The 14731-nt window shown below is 41.2% G+C and overlaps 2 protein-coding genes across 2 annotated transcripts; both read right to left on the bottom strand.

Moving 5' to 3' along the window:
• Positions 1-5519: 5519 nt before the first annotated feature.
• LOC130130956 (gastrula zinc finger protein XlCGF7.1-like) lies at positions 5520-7025 on the bottom strand. Its single transcript, XM_056300820.1, has 2 exons — positions 6380-7025; positions 5520-5551 (listed from the first exon to the last, which is right to left on the bottom strand). The coding sequence occupies exons 1-2, from the start codon at positions 7023-7025 to the stop codon at positions 5520-5522; spliced, it is 678 nt and encodes a 225-aa protein (XP_056156795.1).
• Positions 7026-8531: 1506 nt separating this feature from the next.
• Positions 8532-14474, bottom strand: LOC130130955 (zinc finger protein 84-like). Its single transcript, XM_056300819.1, is given in 5 exon segments — positions 8532-9772; positions 11392-11450; positions 12878-13012; positions 13014-13099; positions 13101-14474. Coding segments are annotated over 5 exon segments (2895 nt in total).
• Positions 14475-14731: the final 257 nt, after the last annotated feature.

The raw sequence follows: 14731 nt of genomic DNA, 5'->3' as shown, positions 1-14731 counted from the left end.
GATGATCCTGACTATGGCCCTGTAAATGAACCCAGTAGTTCAAGGATAGCTGTATCCTTCTCATTTCTAGTGGCATGTCTTCCATTTCCACCTGTAATGCTGCTGCTGGGGTTGTTTTAAATGCACCTGTGCATAATCTCAAAGCCTGATACTGCATCTTATCTCATTTTTTAGAGAAGTGTTTGCTGCTGACCCATACACCACACAACCACCATCTAATACTGACCCAATTAAACCACTGTATATGGCCTTCAAAGCAGTTCTATCTGTCCCCCGTTCACTTCCAACTAAACACCTCATTACATTTAGTACCCTCTTACATTTGTCCACGACTTTCTGAATATGTATAAACCATGTAATTATTTCATCAAACCATATCCCTAAAAACTTATGTTTTTCACGTTTTCCAATTCTTGATTATATAATTTTGGTTTAATTTCATTATCAATTCTTTTCCTTGTAAAGAACATTGTCTTTTTCTTATCAACTGAAAATTTAAAACCCCATTTATATGACCATTCTTCTACTTTCATAATAGCCCCCCTGCAGTTTCTTTATAATGAATTCCACATTTCTTTCCCTCTTCCAAATTGCCCCACCGTCTGGAAAAAGCGGAAGGCCCATTTCCATAAATACATCATTTACCATTATGGAAAATATTAGAGGGCTTACTATGCTTCCTTGAGGTGTTCCATTTTTAACAATACAATTTGCTGAATATTTCTTTCCTATTCTAACTTGTATTGATCTTCCTTGCAAAACGTTTTTGCCAGCATCTCTGCCCTCTCTTCATCTCTCACTGCTGTTACTTCACCATCACTTAATACTGGATACCCTTATTCGCTTTTGATCCAATTCATTCTTTTTATCACTCTCCAAATGTTAGCAATTTCTGTTTCCTTTCCCACTGAGTTACAAAATGACCTCCAAAATTCCTTCTCTGCGTTTTTTATGATTCTTCTTGCATTTGCTTGAAAAGAAATTGTGATTTCTTTTCAATATTTTAAAAGCTGTATTTTTAGACTTAATTGCTTTATCACATTCCTTTGTCCACCATGGTGCAATCTTCCTTTTGTGCTTACCTCCCTTCATCTGACTGGACTTCTTTGCAGCCTCCAGAATAGCTTTACAAATATAATCATTTAAACTATCAATATCTTCATTAATATCAATTTTTTGCATTTCTTGTTCACTGATATTTAAAAAAATTTCACAATCAGCACCAATGAAAGACCATCTCTGTAACCTATCAGCATCATGTTCTTCCAAACTCAACCCTACTTCAGTGACTATAGGATAGTGGTCACGGTCCTACAGTCGTTGCTCTAATTACTTCCCACGAGCAAACACCTGCCAATGAATCTGACACTACTAGTGAAAGATCTAATGCCGATTCTGTGCCTGTTCTGATATCAATTCTTGTACCACTTCCGTCATTTAGGCACACTTAGTTTTTATTCTCCATGAACTCTTCAATCACCATTCCATTGTCATCATTACCACTACCCCATAACGTGCTATGGGCGTTAAAATCACCACAACACATCACTTTCCCTCCTAAATATGCAGTGAGCTCATCCATTAATTCTTTCGATAGCTTCTTACATGGATTGTAAAAGTTAACAACTTTAACATTTCCCTCTCTTTTCCAAACTTCAATTACCAAATATTCCATCTCTGTTCATTTCCTCAAAACTCTATATTGCACCCCTTGCTTCAAAAATATAATACACCCTCCTCCGTTGCCCTCCCCCCTATCTCTGTGGAAACTATCATATCCCTTGGTAAGAACACATGGGAAAATGGCGGCGCGAACTTGGGGAGGCGGTGGCCTCCCCCAGTTCCGACTATGCAGTGTCTTTATCCATGTCTTCATCTGAGTTTGTGTCATTGTGTGAAGAATGATGTCTGTGATCGTCGATTTCGTTTGATGGCTGGGAGAGCTTGGTCTGCTGCGTCCTGTGGGCCCACGGCCCTGCCTGGAGCTGCGCCCGAAGAGGAAACACCGAGGGCGGTCTGACAGGACAGGGAAGTGGGGATGCAGAGCAGGCTAATCTAGCTGCTAGCCCATGCAGACCTGCGGTTCCGATAACACCGAGGGCGGTTTGGCGGCGGCTTCACCTAGCATCAGCTGTGCAGTGGTTTGTCTGCGTCTGCGGTTGTGTCATCGTGTGGAGTACGGGGGAGATGTCTGGCTGGGAGAACTGGAATTGGATTGGCTGAGGGAGCCTGGTCTGCTGCGTCCTGTGGGCCCAGGGACCACGGCCCTGCCTAGAGCTGCGCCCAAAGAGGAAACACCGAGGGCGGTCTGACTGGACGTGGAAGCGGGGCAGGCTAGGCTAAGTGCTAGCCCATGCAGACCGGTGGTTTTGACAGTCCTCCTGGCTGGTGTTCATTCTCTGGACAGTGACATTTTTGGACTGTGTTGCAAATTTACTAAATGGACTGTGTTGTTGACCGTTTGTGTTTTTTTTCCTTCTTTGTTCTCTTCGTTTTTGTATGTTTTTGGTGGTGTCATTTTCTTTTGGATATGTGTTTTTTGTCTTTCGTGTTGCACTGCTGTGGGCTGAGAAACGAAATTTCGTCTCTTTTGTGTGTATGAGAGTACATGACTGAGATGACAATAAATTGTTTCTGATTCTGATAATAAATTCTAATTCTGGTTTAAGCCAGGTTTCCTGAACACATGATTTCTGGCTTCTTTTTAAGCTCTTTAATGAATCCTTTAAACTCTTGGCAATTCGATGTCAAACTTCTTGCATTCCATTGCAAAATGATCAGATTGTCCTATCACCTGGTCCTCCCGGCTTTCCATCTGCTTCGAGTCTTTTAGTAATATGCTCCCAGGATACATCTTTTATACCCAAAAACTTCTCAGCTCCTTTGACAATTATTCTAATTTTCTTTGTTTTGTGTTTGAATGATCAGAACAGTTGATAACATAGGCAATGAACAGAATCAGTTTATCCCCCGTCAGTGCTGTGTTAGGTTTCTCTGTTTGACCGACTTCTGATCTCAAAGGTTGATTAATTTTGTCCATTTCATCCCTTCTCCTTTGTCCTTGTACCCTCTTCACTGCTTCTACAAAGCTTATGTTGTTAATAACTTTCACTTGCCCAATTTCCACAACCCTCTTTCTGACTTCACAACCACCATATGTTACCCTGTGTTATCCACCACAATCACAACACTTTTCCTGCACATTATCTTTGCAATCTTCAATTCTGTGCTCACCTCCACATTTGGGACACCTCTGCTTTCCTTTGCAAACTGCTGCCACATGTCCATATCTCTGGCACTGGTAACAGCGAAGCAGAGGAGGGATATAGGGCCCAACTGGAAAGCTCATATCCCTGATTTCAACTTTTTCAGGAATTACAGACTCCTGAAAATCCAGAAGCACAGACAAGCTATCAACTCTTTCATCATTAACTGTTTTCAGTGTAAGAGAGTTTGATATTAGAGGAGGACAAAACCCTGTAGGGGGTCCGGGGTAATGCTACCGCAGAACATTTTTTTAAAAACAGTTTTAAACTGCCATTTCATGACAGTTCTCAGCATTGAAAAACATGTTTCATGGTGGCCATATGATAAGGCCTCCCCCGGAAGATTGTATTGATAACAAAGAGAACAATGCAAGAAAGCAATATGCAACAAAGTGCAACAAAATATGCATTTACCCTGCCTGTACTGTATACTGTAAATGCTGTACAGCCTTGTCAGGTCAGGTTGCTGTACTGTATGCAACGTTTTCATTTCTCACATTAAGCTTAACTAGCTAGCAAAGTTACCCAACAGCTTAGCAACACATTATGAAGTTACCAAACTACCAAAACACAGTACTCTGAAATGAATGTACATGCTATATAAAACACAGTACTCTGAAATGAATGTACATGCTATATAAAACACAGTACTCTGAAATGTGTGTTCTCTGCTAGCTAAAGTTAGCCTTCCTGCTCACTGACTAGCATTGACAGGAGATGGCAAAAATACATTCACTTAATTTAATAGATATGCTTCAACCTCAGGTTTCATCATAACGACATGTTTATCTTTTAAAAATGTACACTTTGTACAAAGTACACTTTGTTCGTGAGGGAATTTACAAACCTGTGAGTGATGGTGAACAGAGGAGGACTCATCGTTGCTGCCTTGAAAAGTTGTGAGTAGCACTGCCACGTCACCGCAGTCACGTCCCAGCAGGCTGCTGCCAGTACCAAAGACATGGGGAGGGGGGGGGATTTCTTGTTATTGTTAAAAACTAATACTTTTACATATTGTGGGATGGGAATGACATGAATGCTGACACGTACAGGGAGAATATGTCCAATATGATATACATTTATGCATACATCTAGTAGTGGATGTTCTTGTTTATTGGGGGGGAGGGGACTTTTTTGCCTCCCTCCAACATTGAGGGGGACTTGTCCCCTACGCCCCCCCCCCTCCTGGTTCCGAACCCCCCTACCCACAACCCCCCAACCGTTATGAGAGCCAATCCGCACCACCCGACCTGCTAAAATATAGGTTGATTAACACATCGAACCTGACCCAACCCACAAACCTCCAAATTTAGCCTAGGCTACAAGCGAAGTGAGCAGCGTTGCACTGTTTCCTTTTTGGGCTATTTGCTCAGCACGATACGTTGACTGCAACAAGGCATAGCCTATTGTATCTCAGTCTAACAGCGTCTGGTACTAGGCTACTAAATAAACAGACGAATTGTTCCAAACGGTATTCTTTATTGTTGAATAGCAGCAAAACAAGGAGCCATTCATTAAAGACATGAACTCTCTCTCTCTCTCTCACACTCACTCACTCACTCACTCACTCACTCACTCACTCACTCACTCACTCACCACAAGCCTCTTTTTCTGACCAAAAAGAGTTTTGGCGGTGTAAACAAGAGCTGCGGATACCATCCACCCATCCATCCATCATCCGAACCGCTTATCCTGCTCTCAGGGTCGTGGGAATGCTGGAGCCTATCCCAGCAGTCATTCAGCGGCAGGTGGGGAGACACCCTGGACAGGCCGCCAGGTCATCACACAGGGCCGAGATACACACACATATTCATAAGTAGGGACAATTTAATACGATCGATCCACCTCACCTACATGAGTTTGGACTGTGGGAGGAAACCAGAGCACCCGGAGGAAACCCACACAGATATGGGGAGAACATGCAAACTCCACACAGAGGACGACCCGGGACGACCCCCAAGGTTGGACTAGCCCAGGGCTCAAACCCAGAACCTTCTTGCTGTGAGGCGACCATGCAAACCACTGCGCCACCCATTGTCAAGGTACCAAAAATTGTCACCAATTGATCTAGCACCAATAGGTACTCGACAGTACCGATGTAATTTGGTCAGTACCCTCAAAAGTATCGAGTTTGGTACCCAACCATAACAGAGTCCTCACTACAACTGAAGTCCTATTCGCACTGGACTGATATTACCTGGGGATCTCATGTGATTTAAATTTGCACCCAAAATGCTGTCAAAACTTTCATTCCTAACTCCCACCGCAGCCCCCACAATTCTCGACTGGGAAAGAGGCAGAAGAAAGGCACAGAGAAAACAAAACCTTGCTTAACACTAGAACGACCACACTAATTATCAGATGATCTCTGTGTTCACTGAAATATGGTAGGTAATCTGGGCTGGAATTTTTACTTTGCAAATTATGGACATTGTCGTTTCGTCCGTGATTAAGCTCACAGATGGCCTCTGCAATTATTACAAACTACAAGAGGTCCCCGGGTAATACTAGTACCGTGCGACTAGGACATAATTAGAAAAATTTAAAGGTAATACGAAAAAGAACTGGAGTTGGTCCCCGGGAGCTGCAGCTGCCCTCTGCTCTTATACAATATGATGGGTGAAATGAAACAAAGAACAAAACAAAACAAATTGTAACCTACAATGACAAAATAAGAGTGGCTTTCTTCTTTCTCTCCACTCAAATGATGATCTGATCATGGCATGTGAACAGCGTTTTCTCCAATAGTTCTGCCAAATACGTTCACCACAGTCTCGACACAAACCGTAGTTTTGTCTCTAGTATGCATTTTCATGTATATCTGCAAAGGGTTTTAGCAAAGGGTTTTTGCTAAAACCTTTTACCACAAACTGAACAAATGAAAGGTTTCTCTCCTGTATGCGTTCTTATGGGTCTGCACATCTTCTCTTTGAGAAAACCTTTTACCACAGACTGAGCAAGCAAATGATTTCTCTCCTGTACATATTCTCATGTGTTTTCAATTGGTCGCTTCTAAAAAACCCTTTACCACAGACAGTGCAACTATAAGGTTTCTCTCCTGTGTGTGTTCTTATGTGCATCTACACAAGTGTTATTTTGAGAAAACCCTTTACCAAAGACTGTACGACTAAATGGCTTCTCTCCTGTATGTGTTCTCATGTGTACCTGCATATTTCCATTCTGAGTAAACCCTTTACCACAAACTGAGCAGGTGAAAGGTTTCTCTCCTGTATGTATTCTGACGTGTGTCTGCAGAACTCTTTTTCGAGAAAACCCTTTACCACAGACTGAGCAACTAAATGGCTTCTCTCCTGTATGTGTTCTCATGTGTGTCTGCATATTTCCCTTAACAGAAAACCCTTTACCACAGACTGAGCAACTAAATGGCTTCTCTCCTGTATGTGTTCTCATGTGTGTCTGCATATTTCCCTTAACAGAAAACCCTTTACCACAGACTGAGCAACTAAATGGCTTCTCTCCTGTATGTGTTCTCATGTGTGTCTGCATATTTCCCTTAACAGAAAACCCTTTACCACAGACTGAGCAACTAAATGGCTTCTCTCCTGTATGTGTTCTCATGTGTGTCTGCATATTTCCCTTAACAGAAAACCCTTTACCACAGACTGAGCAACTAAATGGCTTCTCTCTTGTATGTGTTCTCATACGTGTCTGCATATTTACATTTTTAGAAAATCCTTTACCGCAGACTGAGCAACTAAAGGGTTTCTCTCCTCTACGCGATCTCGTGTGTCTTTGCATTTCTCTTTGAGAAAACTTTTTACCACATACTGAGTAACGAAATAGTTTTTCAAATGAAAGTTGTTTTTTACCAGATCTCTGTTGACTTTTTTCATTGTTATCTCGTGCATCCAAACTGGACCAAGGTTCTCTAGTTTTGTTCCAGTCATCATCACTGTCTTCGGTCTCACTTTCACAATAGCCTGAAGGCAGGGGCTCACCATCACTAGTTGGTTCTAAATCACCATCCTGATCTAGGTTGCTGGCTGGTCCTGACAGTCCAAAGTCCTCTCCATCAGGTTCTGTTTTCATCTGTTCAGTTGAAGTTCTGTCTGGTGGCTCTACCAGTTTGTCCTGAAATGAAAGTTGTTTTTTACCAGATCTCTGTTGACTTTTTTCATTGTTATCTTGTGCATCCAAACTGGACCGAGGTTCTCTAGTTTTGACTGGGAAAGAGGCAGAAGAAAGGCACAGAGAACACAAAAAATTTACTTAACACTAGAACAGGGGTGCCCAACTCCAGGCCTCCAGGGCCGCAGTGTCTGCGGGTATTTGTTCCAACCATGCACTACACCACTTGATTTAACTAATTAGCTCAACTCTTGGACCAAGGAGGGAAAGCAATTAGTTAAATCGGGTGGTATAGCGCATGGTTGCAACAAATACCTGTGGCCACTGCGGCCCTCGAGGCCTGGAGTTGGGCACCCTGCACTAGAACAATGACACTAATCAGATGACCTCTGTGTTCACCGAAATATGGTAGGTAATTTGGGCTGGAATATTTTCCTTACAAGTTACAGACATTGCCGGTTCGCCCGAGATTAAGATCACAGACAGCCTCCACAATTAGTTTAACTACAAGACGTCCCTAGGTAATACTAGTACCATGCGACTAGAACATAATTAAAAAAATTCAAAGGCAATAGGAAAAAGAACTGGAGTTGGTCCCCGGGGGCTGCAGCTGCCCTCTGCTCCAATGTAATATGATGGGTTAAATGAAAAAACAAAAACAAACAAACAGCAAACAAATTGTAACCTACAAAATCATTGTAACCTACAATGACAAAATAGAGTGGCTTTCTTCTGTCTCACCATTCAAACGATGATCTGATCACAGCATGTGACTAGTTTTTTTTCCACAAGTTGAGCCAAGTAATCCAATTCACTTCTCTGTGGTATGTCATGTTTTGTCTGACAGTTCTGCCGACGACTGTCACCACAGTCTTGACACAAACAGTAGTTTTATCTCTGGTATGTATTTTCATGTGTATCGGCACACTTTTTTTCTTCTTAAACCCTTCACCACAAACTGAAAAAATGAAAGGTGTCTCTCCTGTATGCGTTCTTATGGGTCTGCGCGTCTCCTCTTTGAAAAAAACTTTTTCCACAGACTGAGCAATCAAATGATTTCTCACCCATACGGATTCTCACGTGTCTTCAATTCAGTGCTTCAACAAAACCCTTTAACACGGGTAGTGCAACTATAAGGTTTCTCTCCTGTGTGTGTTCTTGTTTTGAGAAAACCCTTTAACACAGACTGCCACTAAATGGCTTCTCTCCTACATGTGTTCTCATGTGTACCTGCATATTTCCATTTTGAGTAAACCCTTTACCACACACTGAGCAGGTGAAAGGTTTCTCTCCTGTATGTGTTCTCATATGGGTCTGCATATTTCCATTTTCAGAAAACCGTTTACTGCAGACAGTGCAACTATAAGGTTTCTCTCGTGTGTGTGTTCTTCTGTGTGCCTGCAGAACTTTTTTTTGAGAAAACCCTTTACCACAGACTGAGCAGCTAAATGGCTTCTCTCCTGTATGTGTTCTCATATGTGTCTGCATATTTCTCTTAAGAGAAAACCCTTTACCACAGACTGAGCAGCTAAATGGCTTCTCTCCTGTATGTGTTCTCATATGTGTCTGCATATTTCTCTTAACAGAAAACCCTTTACCACAGACTGAGCAACTAAATGGCTTCTCTCCTGTGTGTGTTCTCATATGTGTCTGCATATTTCCCTTAACAGAAAAGCCTTTACCACAGACTGAGCAACTAAATGGCTTCTCTCTTGTATGTGTTCTCATATGTGTCTGCATATTTACATTTTTAGAAAACCCTTTACCGCAGACTGAGCAACTAAAGGGTTTCTCTCCTCTATGTGATCGTGTGTGACTCTGCATTTCTCTTTGAGAAAACTTTTTACCACATACTGAGTAACTAAAGACTTTTTCAAATGAAAGTTGTTTTTTACCAGATCTCTGTTGACTTTTTTCATTGTTATCTTGTACATCCAAACTGGACCGAGGTTCTCTAGTTTTGTTCCAGTCATCATCACTGTCTTCGGTCTCACTTTCACCATAGTCTGAAGGCAGGGGCTCACCATCACTAGTTGGTTCTAAATCACCATCCTGATCTAGGTTACTGGCTGGTGCTGACAGTCCAAAGTCCTCTCCATCAGGTTCTGTTTTCATCTGTTGAGTTGAATTGCTGTCTGGTGGCTCTACCTGTTTGTCCTCCTCAGTTTGGCTTTGATGAAGCTGTGAGGAGTGAGGTTTCTCTTCATCACTTCCACTCTTTACAAGGACAGGAGTGAATGGAAACCTGATATCAGCCTCCTCCTGTTTTTGAAGCTGCTCTCCCTCTTGGCTGATCAACAGTTTCTCCTGTTCCACTTTAATGTGTGGGAGATCTGGCTCCTCCTGGTCCAGACTGGGGCGCCACTCCTGCTTCACAGCGTGAACCTCCTCTTTAGGAACTAAGAGCTGCTGGAAGTCTGGAGGTGAGAGAGAAATATACATTAGTGGTTGCTTTAAATTAAAGAAGGTTTGAGCAATCATAAATTTTTTTTTCTGTTGACAGATTTATTTAAAATTATATGGCCTGCTTGAAGCCCAAGACTAGACCATTATTTCATAGGCCTGTAAGACTTGAATTTCTTTAAGACTGAGAGTTTAATCACACTTCAAAATTGTCTGATGTCCTGCCCCATACCCGTTATCGTGGTCAATAGTTTACACATTTTTCATTACTCTGATTTTAATCTATGTGGCCTTTGTTAGAAGCCATTGTAAGAATGTTTTAATGACTAAAGAATGTTTAAAAATGGCAGAATGACTCCTGTTCTTGGCCAATATTGCATTAAGATTTAATTCAGAAGCCTTTTTTTCCATCAATGGGAAAATGCCATTTGTAAGAAAATGTTGGGCTGTAATCAAGTTCGGTTTCATAGTTAATTGATGCTGGTGGACGGGTTTGAATAGAATATTGTCGAGCCACGGTCAGCTCCAAAATTTCAGGCCCAATTTGAACTTTAATAGTGACCATTTTTGAATCCAGAGGTTATCATGAATTATTTGACACTTTTGCCATTTATAACATCAGTGCTGCCCTGGAAATACATTTTTCAGATACCTTTTCAGGTATCTTTTCCTCTAGTTCCTGTATTAAAATATGAAAAAGAACTTGCTGTTATAAATTGTCTTTTTCAGATCCCCAAATACCTATTTTGGAATGGATTTTGTAAATTCAAAAGGCATTTGGGAAATTTATGAAACAAAAACTTTAAAAAAAATTTTTTTTGTACTTTTCAGTGTTGTAATTTTCAATGTCCTAATGGCTTCTTTCATCTGTGCCTCTTTGTAACGTTTGACTGGAGGGGGTATGGACCAACTGCCAACCAATGATGGCAAAAACAAACATGCCATGACGAATCACAGCCATATGCCGATGTAACACTTCATTCCATCTGACTTTTACATTTAAACAGTTTGTTTGTGTACACAACTGGGTGGAAATCAATGATTTATTGTTTAAAGAGTAGCCCGCAGCAAACTAGGCAGTACATGATGGTCCTGTGGGTGCTATGGGACAATACTGCAACATATATTTCAAAACTTTAGAGTACTATATTAGAAAAATCCTCACTTGCTCTTACATTTTAACCAATGTACAGAGAGCTACCTACCACCATGTCCTTAACTTACAGCTTAGTGAAGTGGAGACACATTATGCACGAGCAAAGCACAGAAGGGAACTAACATTCACACATTTGTGTTTTATGACAGCAAATGGAACAAAATCAGATGTACAACAGCCAGATTCCAACCACAATGGGAAAAAAACAAAAACGGTCAGAATGGTTTTGCTATGTATTTGTATCTACGTGCAAGAAATGACAGACTACAAATTGTCAAAATACAAAGAGTAAATGTCATCTAACAAACCTAAAAGCTCACGAGGTGTATGACTGTGCTAATGGTGCAAGAAGAGCAGTGGAGCAAGACACTATCATCAACAAAAGAAGCTTAGAATTTTTAACTTCAAAGATACCCAAACCCTCCTGGGGAAGGAAAAAAACATGCAAAGCACCACACATGTAGCGAGGTCATCTACCTCCCTGTGTGGAGAAGAAGAGTGGACTTAGTGTCTGCACCTGGCCAGAGCTCTTCTGCCTGTCCAAAAACCAGGCCTTCCAGTGACACGTTAAAACACGGCGGACTCATCTCGCCACGAGTCAGAAGTCTTTTCTGCCTTAAGTCTTGCTGTCTGTCACACTCTCATCACCACCTCCTCAGGCCACATCACCGCTGCTCATCTGGCTCACGCAAACTCATTCATGTAGACAGCATGACAAACTGTAACTGTATATTTGTTACCTCTTTTACGTATGAATGGTGTCACACGAAAAATATACCGGTGTTTTGTTTTTTTTGTCAAGATCACGGTTGTCAAGATAAATACCCAGTTGAGATATTAATGTATTGCATAGGTTAGTATGTCTGTTATGAAACAACTGACACCAAAATTAACATTTTAACAATTTTAATACTATTTTTCAAACAGTTTAAAATGGCCGCTGTCCAATGCCTGTAAATACTGCAACGCCTCAGTGGCAGTCTTGTTGCGTCTGGAACAGTGTCTGTAACCAGACATGTTGGAAATAATCAGACATCAAGGTTAGACTATTTCTCTGCACTGGAGAACACTAGTTTTTACAAGGACAGAGCAGCGAACTTCACGAAGGAAATGATGTGAGCAAAACACGTCATAAATACTGACATGATGCACACGATCACGCACAAATTACAAGACGGTCATTTTGACCAGTCATGGTCACTTTAGGTTGAGCGTATCTTAACTTTTTTTTGCGCAATTAATCTAAAACTCATTTTAATGCAAATATATGCAATTTTAGGAGAATTCGGGGAGCAACAGGTCTGAAACTTTTTTTCCCCGACAAAGTTATTAAACTTTGAAAATCCAAAATGGTCATAATGACCGTCTTGGTCGTTCTAGGGTTGAAAAAAGGAAAATGACCCCAAATAACTGAGATGCCGATTAGCACTAATCATCGGATGACCTCTGTGTTCACGGAAATATGGTTGGTAATTTGCGCTGGGATTTTTACTTTACAAATTACGGACATTGCTGATTAGCCTGTGATTAAGATCACAGATGGCCTCCGCAATTATTACAAACTACAAGAGGTCCCCAGGTAATACTAGTACCATGCAACAAGGACCGAAGTACAAAAATTCAAAGGCAATAAGAAAAAGAACTGGAGTTGGTCCCCGGGAGCTGCAGCTGCCTACTGCTCCTATACAATATGATGGGTGAAACAAATGTCATTGTAAAATAAGAGCGGCTTTCTTCCTTCACTCCACTGAAAGGATGATCTGATCACGGCATGTGAACAGTTTTTATTCCACAAGCTGAGCCAAGTAATCCAGTTTTCTTCTCTGTGATATGTCATGTGTTTTGTCTAACAGTTCTGCCGACAACGATCACCACAGTCCTGACACAAACAGTAGTTGTGTCTCTTGTATGTATGTTGATGTGTATCTGCACGTTTTTTGTTGCTGTTGTTAAAACCCTTTACCACAAAGTGAACAAATGAAAGGTTTCTCTCCTGTATGCGTTCTTATGGATCTGCACATCTCCTCTTTGAGAAAACCTTTTGCCACAGACTGAGCAAGCAAATGATTTCTCTCCCGTATGTATTCCTACATGTCTTCAATTGGTCGCTTCTAAGAAACCCTTTATCGCAGGTAGTACAACTATAAGGTTTCTCTCTTGTATGCATTCTTATGTGTATCTGCACAAGTGTTATTTTGAGAAAACCCTTTATCACAGATTGTACGACTAAATGGCTTCTCTCCTGCATGTGTTCTCATGTGTGCCTGCATATTTACATTTTGAGTAAACCCTTTACCACAAACTGAGCAGGTGAAAGGTTTCTCTCCTGTATGTATTCTGACGTGTGTCTGCAGAACTCTTTTTTGAGAAAAGCCTTTACCACAGACTGAGCAACTAAATGGCTTCTCTCCTGTATGTGTTCTCATATGTGTCTGCATATTTCTCTTAAGAGAAAACCCTTTACCACAGACTGAGCACATGAATGGTTTCTCTCCTGTATGTGTTCTCATGTGTTCCTGCATTTTTCTATTCATAGAAAACCCTTTACCACAAACTGTACAACTAAATGGCTTCTCTCCTGTATGTGATCTCATGTGTAGTTGGATATGTCCTCTTTGAGAAAACCCTTTACCACAGACTGAGCAACTAAATGGCTTCTCTCCTGTATGTGTCCTCATGTGTGTCTGCATATTTCCCTTAAGAGAAAACCCTTTACCGCAGACTGAGCAACTAAATGGCTTCTCTCTTGTATGTGTTCTGATATGTGTCTGCATATTTCCATTTTTAGAAAACCCTTTACCACAGACTGTGCAACAAAATGGCTTCTCTCTTGTATGTGTTCTCATATGTGTCTGCATATTTACATTTTTAGAAAACCCTTTACCGCAGACTGAGCAACTAAAGGGTTTCTCTCCTCTATGTGATCGTGTGTGTCTCTGCATTTCTCTTTGAGAAAACTTTTTACCACATACTGAGTAACTAAAGACTTTTTCAAATGAAAGTTGTTTTTTACCAGATCTCTGTTGACTTTTTTCATTGTTATCTTGTGCATCCAAACTGGACCAAGGTTCTCTAGTTTTGTTCCAGTCATCATCACTGTCTTCGGTCTCACTTTCACAATAGTCTGAAGGCAGGGGCTCACCATCACTAGTTGGTTCTAAATCACCATCCTGATCTAGGTTGCTGGCTGGTCCTGACAGTCCAAAGTCCTCTCCATCAGGTTCTGTTTTCATCTGTTCAGTTGAAGTTCTGTCTGGTGGCTCTACCAGTTTGTCCTGCTCAGTTTGGCTTTGATGAAGCTGTGAGGAATGAGGTTTCTCTTCATCACTTTCACTCTTTACAGGGACAGGAGTGAATGGAAACCTGACATCAGCCTCCTCCTGTTTTTGAAGCTGCTCTCCCTCTTGGCTTATCAACAGTTTCTCCTGTTCCACTTTAATGTGTGGGAGATCTGGCTCCTCCTGGTCCAGACTGGGGCGCCACTCCTGCTTCACAGCGTGAACCTCCTCTTTAGGAACTAAGAGCTGCTGGAAGTCTGGAGGTGAGAGAGAAATATACATTAGTGGTCGCTTTAAATTAAAGAAGGTTTGAGCAATCATAAATTTTTTTTCTGTTGACAGATTTATTTAAAATTATATGGCCTGCTTGAAGCCCAAGACTAGACCATTATTTCATAGGCCTGTAAGACTTGAATTTCTTTAAGACTGAGAGTTTAATCACACTTCAAAATTTCCGATGTCCTGCCCCATACCCGTTATCGTGGTCAATAGTTTACACATTTTTTATTACTCTGATTTTAATCTATGTGGCCTTTGTT

This window comes from Lampris incognitus, chromosome 20 (assembly GCF_029633865.1).
Source record: "Lampris incognitus isolate fLamInc1 chromosome 20, fLamInc1.hap2, whole genome shotgun sequence".
Taxonomy (NCBI): domain Eukaryota; kingdom Metazoa; phylum Chordata; class Actinopteri; order Lampriformes; family Lampridae; genus Lampris; species Lampris incognitus.
Note: the sequence above shows the minus strand (reverse complement) of the source record. Positions and strands in the feature narration are given on the sequence as shown.

What these genes read in the sequence shown, in the direction of transcription:
- LOC130130956 (XM_056300820.1), bottom strand. Translation starts at nt 7,025, where the DNA reads ATGCAAAGACACACGAGATCGCGTAGAGGAGAGAAACCCTTTAGTTGC. An exon ending in ATTTAGTCGTACAGTCTTTG is followed by an intron (nt 5,552 to 6,379) that starts GTAAAGGGTTTT and finishes CCTCTTTCCCAG; the next exon opens with TCGAGAATTGTGGGGGCTGC.